Source organism: Amblyomma mixtum, chromosome 3 (assembly GCF_055824585.1).
Source record: "Amblyomma mixtum isolate Tamu chromosome 3, ASM5582458v1, whole genome shotgun sequence".
In the NCBI taxonomy this organism is placed as follows: domain Eukaryota; kingdom Metazoa; phylum Arthropoda; class Arachnida; order Ixodida; family Ixodidae; genus Amblyomma; species Amblyomma mixtum.
Genome location: NC_143014.1, coordinates 337,353,505 through 337,360,264, shown reverse-complemented (window position 1 = coordinate 337,360,264; position 6,760 = coordinate 337,353,505). Strand labels below are relative to the sequence as shown.

The 6,760-nt window shown below is 47.3% G+C and overlaps 1 protein-coding gene across 1 annotated transcript; it reads right to left on the bottom strand.

Moving 5' to 3' along the window:
• Positions 1-585: 585 nt before the first annotated feature.
• Positions 586-4,096, bottom strand: LOC149356080 (serine/threonine-protein kinase PLK1-like). The gene is made up of 3 exons (XM_089577738.1): positions 3,824-4,096; positions 1,864-2,063; positions 586-713 (listed from the first exon to the last, which is right to left on the bottom strand). Exons 1-3 carry the CDS (start codon positions 4,075-4,077, stop codon positions 604-606), a joined length of 564 nt encoding a protein of 187 aa, XP_089433864.1. The 5' UTR covers positions 4,078-4,096; the 3' UTR covers positions 586-603.
• Between the last annotated feature and the right edge of the window lie 2,664 nt (positions 4,097-6,760).

The window sequence follows — 6,760 nt, the reverse complement described above, 5'->3', positions numbered from 1 at the left end:
TCATATGCAAGAGCTGAAATGGGCGGCCTCGCAAAAAGGGAACTGTGCTGAAATGATAAGGAATTTTAAAAATCAGCTATCACCGCGCCATGCCTGCTTCGCGCAAGAGTTCGTGTGATCAGATTTTCCAGTATTGCTATAAAGTATATATCCACAGCTATAATGTGGTGCTTGTTGACAAAACCTGTTTATTATTTGTGCAGGTCTCCTTCCATGGTTTCCCAAGCAACCCGGCTTTGAGAAAGAAGTGGATTATTGCAATACGCAGAGATGTGGGGAAAGACTTCACTATAACGCATCACATCTCGCCTCGGCTCTCAAAATATGCCTCTAGCCGTCGCTGGCAGAAACCGTCAGGGACAAAAGAAAGGTCCCTAGACCAGGAAAGGACTTCGCTTGACATTGAAAATCCGTTCCACGCACAGTACACTTGGCGACAACGTTACAAGCACGGACGCAACGGCGGGCACTGACGGACGGACACGGAGCGGACGGACGAAGCGATCCAAAGATGGCCGCCACCGCGGGGTCAGGCGAGGTCAGCGTGCCTGTCACTGTTGCCACACCTACTTTTGTAAACCCTCTATACAGTCCTACTCTCCACTATTTTCGTTTTCCTCCGAGACGGGTTTCCTGTCGGTTGCGTCCAAGGTGGTGCCGGCGGCGTCCTCGTGAGGCTCCGTTGTGACACGGGATGCGGGCAGGAAGCAGCGCTGGAAGGAGAGGGCGAAGAGCATTCAGGGGGCTGCGGAGGTGGATCAACGCCATAAGCTATAAGCGAGGTGATTAGTATGCTTCTGGAAAGAAGAGGTCGAGGACCTGTTGCGACCCGCATGCTGCTGCTCGTAGTAGTAGCATGTTTATTTGGCCGTATTATGTACAATATGCCCTCGAGGTGAGGCTAAAGGAGGTAGACCAAGCATGCCTCCTGACAAGGCCTACACCCCGATTAACACATCATGGAAAAGGTGGCCGAATAGACAAAAGAAAAAAAGAACAATGAGCAAAAATTATCGCAATAGAAAACAGTGAATGATAGACAATAATAAATACCAATTAAGAGTAAGCAAAACATTTCATAATACGCGCATTCGGGCAAAAAAAGTAAGACAACACACAAAAAAAAACGAAGTATAAAGAGCTAGCTGAAAAGTAACCTGGGGAAAAAGAATCTTCAGTTTGTTCTTACATACAGACACACTATAACTTTCTAAAGGAATCTGAATAAGAGACTGATAGGCATTATACAGTGTTATAATTTAATAATGTGTTATTTCTTTACCATAATTTGCTCTGGGTCTTGCAGTAGATAGGGGAACTGAACGTAGACCATACGCGTCATTTCTCAGAAAAAAGAAGAGAACGTCTAAAATGTGAACGCAAAGAATAGCTTCGAGCATTACAAAAAATAAAAAAAAAACGCTTGGCAATACGCGCGCATGTAGAACAGTGCTTCACGCAAGCCAAGAGCTGATGCTTCTGAACAATGAGAGCTGCGCTCCACAGCGCCAAGTGCTTGAGAAGTTGTACCCACAAAGCCACATCGATGCATAACGAGGCGCAGTAGAATTATGGTGTCAGTAATGGCGCCAAGCGTTGTACAAATCGTAACTAGTGTGTGCAGGCCGGCTGCACTGATGTTTAGCTGTATTGTACTTAACGTTGCCCCGTGCAGAAACCGTTTTGTGATGTCGCCACACTGAACACATTGCGGTTTCATAATTTATACGGCTACAAGAATACGTTCTGTGTTTGCTGACTCTGTCGTGATGCGAGAAATTTTCATGTCAACAGTACTTCATCATCAGTACTTTATGTCATCAGTGCACACAGTATAGAGACGCAAGATGACAAGAGGCCTACCTCTTGTCATGAACTCGTGGTGCATGATGGCCTCGATGCTCGGCCTCCTTGCTGGTTCCGGTTGGAGAATCCACCGGATGAGGGCGCTCGCCTCTGAGGACACGGTCGAGGGTATCGTGTATTCGTTCCTCTTGATTTTTTCGTAAATCATCGCCTTCGACGACGAACTGAAGGGGGGACGCCCCACGAGCAGCTTGTACCTGCGGAGAGCAGTTCGCGGCCTGTCAGTGTCCGCACCGTCTGTCATCTCAGCACGTCACAGCTCGAAAACGTGCGGGCACAGCAATGCTACAGGAGACCCCTACCAACCAATCGCCATGAAATGGTAACCTAAAAGCGTGCAAACCACGCTCGTGATGCACCTAAGTGCCTGGATTTGAACGTGAAGTGGATGACCTCATTGTTTCTTAACAGGAAGAGGGACCGTACAGTGATTTTTATGGACCATATTTTCTCTGCGGCATCCGTAAGTTCCTTGATGGAAGATACGCATACCCGGTTGCGTACCCGGGAATCACGGCAGACACTTTTCAAACCCATTCTCTCGACACATGAACGTCGCTTCCAGTGTGGTGGCCGGCGTATACGATTCCCGACATCATACACGTCAGAGGAAGGACTTTGCAGACGACTGCCCGCCATGTTGGCGGTAACGAGGGTTGCAAAGAGTATGGGCTTTACGATAATGAGCGCCGCATTTACTGATTCTTACCTTTCCTCGCCAATGAAAATGAAAGCATTACGAAAGTTCAAAACCGATAAAAAAATAACTGTCATGATATCTACCGCATATATGCGCAAGTGTTTTATCCCGATAAAAGCATACCTGTCAACACCGTTGAAAGATCAAGCATAATTGAGCTCTGCGGTGTACGGTGACTAGCTGAAATACGAAAATTATGGCGCCTGAAATTTGCATCACTGAATTGGCAGTTTATACAGGGTGTTTCACCTAAGACTTTCTGCAATTTTTAAAAATAATCTATTTGAATTAGATGCGCGCTTTTTCTGGCATAGCATTGTCAGTGGTGTAGTACATCATAATGCAGCTAAGACGTGCTAACTAGCAGGCTTGTTAACCAACATTTAATAGTTAACTTTTAAACTATAACCGTTAGGCTCCTTAATTATTGAGAGGCATGTAGCCCACCTTAAGTAATGTCCATATCCGTTTTTAGAATTTCGAGAACGCGATTATCCTCGGCGCTGTGGTCCAACAAATTTTGGATATTTCGACGAGTTAGGTTCACTGGAGAGGTTGCTTTGCCCGCAAGCTTCTCAAACCGCATGTATTTTGGCGCGATGCAGGCGAAATTTTTTGGGCCACAGCGCCGAGGATAATCGCGTTCTCGAAATTCTAAAAACGGATATGGACATTACATACGGTGGGCTGCATGCCTCTCAACAATTAAGGAGCCCAACGGCAATAGTTTAAAAGTTAACTATTAAATATTGGTTAACAAGCCTGCTAGTTAGCACGTCTTAGCTGCATTATGATGTACTACACCACTGACAATGCTATGCCAGAAAAAGCGCGGATCTAATTCAAACAGCTTATTTTTAAAAATTGCAGAAAGTCTTAGGTGAAACACCCTGTATATAGCGTCTATAGCTCATTCCTAAAATTCACATCTATTTCACTCGAAGGAACCCAACTGGGAGCAGCGCTACGAAGTTTGAGCAGAACCCATCACCACCTTCAACTCTGGCCCGACTTGCTTCGCCAGATCGAAATATAAGTAAATGCCACGGCCGTTAGTGCTTCCCTGTTATTGTCACGATAGGCCAAGATAGGCAAGAATTTGATAGTTTCTACATTCGCATTTTCGGATTGTAGACTCTGTCTTTTATACATTTACGGACGAGTATACACCTATACGATACATATTGCGAGCTGTCGTTGTTAGCATTAAGATTGTAACCAGTTGGAAACATTTCTGCGCAGTCGAGTGAGACTCACAAGATGCATCCGACGGACCAGATGTCCGCTTCGTAGCTGTAGCCCATCTCGGTCAGCATCTCGGGGGCCATGTAGTTGGCGGTGCCGCAAATGGACCTCTTGAGTTGCCCATCGTGGTGGAGGCGGGTGGCGAAACCAAAGTCGGCCACCTTGAGTTGCCAGCCCTTGGTGAGGAGCAGGTTGCCGACTTTCAGGTCCCGGTGGATGACCTTCTCCTGCACCAGGTACTGGCAGGCGAGAAGCAGCTGGCCCATCAAGTACCGCACCTCTGCCTCGGTCGGCTTCCTGCCTTGCCGGAGGATATCCTCCAGAGACTGCGAAGTAAATGCGGTAATCAAGCCTCGGGACGACCCTTGAAGGTGAGATACGATTAAAAACATGTCAGAGAAAACGGGGCTCCTTTTAAGCTTTAGTGTCGGACAGGACCACTTTAGCCCACTTGTTCAAATCACGTCAGTCTGAAGAAATCTTGACTGAAGTAATTGTTTTTCGGGGTAAAGAATACAGTGTCCACGCGAGGGCACCATAGAATTAAATGACAGTTTTAGAAACAACGAAGGCAGTTTGCAGTCTTTGGCTGCGCCCAGAATTATTATTCCAGAACGCAATGTGGCCTTCCTCAATGAAATTGCCGCGACAAATACAGGCCCAAATACATACCGGCATAACATAATTTCATAGAAGCGGTTTGGATGACAGGATACCCTTAATATTCTGTAATCAGGACTTCAAAAATGAGTGAGTGAAGTGCTGTCAGTTGTGTAAGAAGCGATGAGTAAGAAAAAAAAAACGACGCCCCATTTTTTTCTCTAACGTTCATTTTCGCTTCGTGCAGGGTTATAATACGCAGATAACGCCATGCCAGCTTCACGCACTCAACGTTTCCCTTGGGTCAATAATGAATGACTGAAAGAATTATGAGTACTCTTACCAGCTTCGTCGTGTGAGCAGTGCGCGACAGAATCCGGCTAGACTAGCATGTCCAACATTTTCCGGCAAAAATTTTGATAATTAGAAAATTGTAAGGCACTGTTATGCAGATAGTGAAGGCAATATTCATTCTTCTGATATGCAGCAAAATATGTCTTCTAAAGTGTTTACATCACTCACATCGAACTGTTAAGACTGCTTTAGAATACCAATGGCGAACGCTTTTGTCGATAGCAAAAATGTTAAATGGAAAAGAAATTCAAGACTGCCGACAGGAATTCTACGGTTGTATTGATTGTTATCGCAGGGCAGTGGTGTGTCGCTTAAACGCTGCCCTATTGCGCCCGGAGTGGTATGAAGGTTGTTTTTTGGGGGGTTTAAAACTGAGGCTATGAAGGACGCCGTAACGTAGGACTCCGGAAATTTCGACCACCTGGGGTTCCTTAACGGGCACAGACATCACACAGTCCACGGGCCTCTAGAATTTCGCCTCCATCGAAATTCGACTGCCACGCCCGGGATCGAACCCGCGTCTTCCAGGTCAGCAGCCGTGCACTGTAACCACTGAGCCACCGCGGCGGGGTGTGGTATTAAGACTCATGGGGACCTATGAATGTAAACTCCAGAATTACGAACTCCGCAAATCTGAGTATTAACCCATTAAGGCTACCGTGCCATACCCTTAAGGCGGAACTTAATTTTTCCCTCTAGCTTTAATTCGAAAACATTGCTAATCCCTCTACGAGAACACCCGGCGGCGTGTGTTATAATGAGTGTACTCGCACGTGGCTGTAAAGAATCCCAGTATGGCTACGAAACACGCTGACATCATGAAAAGGACGTATGGCGCGCACATCAAGCTGAGCGGCGACATTTCAGGCAATCATATACACGTCGTTCGTCTGTATGTGCTCCCCACTGGCCGATCGTGCTCCCCTCTGGCCGACAGCATCCGTACCAAAACTGAGGCGCAACCGTTTGTCGTACAGCGTTCCATGTGGCGTCAGATTTCTCGCTGCATATAGCTTGCATGTGCGAGTCAAGCTGAAGGCTAGAGGGATTCGAACTAATGACAAATGCGCCTTCAATTCTATGGCTTCCCAGACTCTCTACCGCTGTCCTTGAGACGCGGTTGAGGTGTCAATCGAAATGTGACTGCTACTGTGCCATTACATTACCCCAAAAAAACAATTTACGTATACCCGCGGCGGTATATTTGTGGTTAGGGCGGTCGGCTATCGAGCCGGAGTTCCAGGATTCGAACCAGGCCACTGCGGCCGCGTTTCCATGTACGCGATAGGCAAAATGCGCTCGTGTGCGTTGCGATGTCAGATCCCGGTAAAGACCCCACATGTCCGAAAATTTTCCGGAGCCCTCCACGACGGCACCTCCTCCTCCCGTTCTCTCAGTCCCTCCTACATCCCTTCCCTCGAGGCGCGGTTCAGGTGTCCACGGGGAGATGAGACGATTACTGCGCCACCCCTGTTCCTCGAAAACAAATACTCAAGCATTCCTACACGGACTAAGCCGTATGGTTAACATATTGCAGTCCTGTCCAATTACTGCAGTGCCGCAACTCTGACCGCACTGGTATTATGAACAGTCAGCCGTAACCTTGAGGCGCTCAGTGGCTATGGTGCTCGGCTGCTGAACCGAAAGAAACAAGTCCGATCCCAGCCGCTGCGATCGGATTTCGACGGAGGCGAAATTCGATATGTCAGCCCACTGTGCGAAGTCAGGAAACGTTAGAGAATCCAAGGTGGCCGTAATTATTCCGGAACTCTTCACTATAGCATCCCTCCTAGTCTGAGTTGTTTTGGGACGTTAAGCACCATTAAACGAACTAAAAACGAACTTTACCTTCGCAGCATCTTGAAATGAATGCAAAGGAAATCAGTGCAAATAGGAACCACCGAGAGCAGGAACGTTGACGCACCTGCATTGTGCACAGCTCCAAGATGAGGTACACGTTCTTGTCGTCCTCAAAGTGGCCGTGGAAACCAACCA

Bases quoted from the DNA above. Each gene is read 5' to 3' on its own strand.
- LOC149356080 (XM_089577738.1), bottom strand. From the start codon at position 4,077: ATGGGCCAGCTGCTTCTCGCCTGCCAGTACCTGGTGCAGGAGAAGGTC. The intron at 2,064-3,823 runs GTGAGTCTCACT...TGCTCTCCGCAG, and splicing joins TGGTCCGTCGGATGCATCTT to GTACAAGCTGCTCGTGGGGC. The intron at 714-1,863 runs GTAGGCCTCTTG...CTCTCCTTCCAG, and splicing joins CCACGAGTTCATGACAAGAG to CGCTGCTTCCTGCCCGCATC.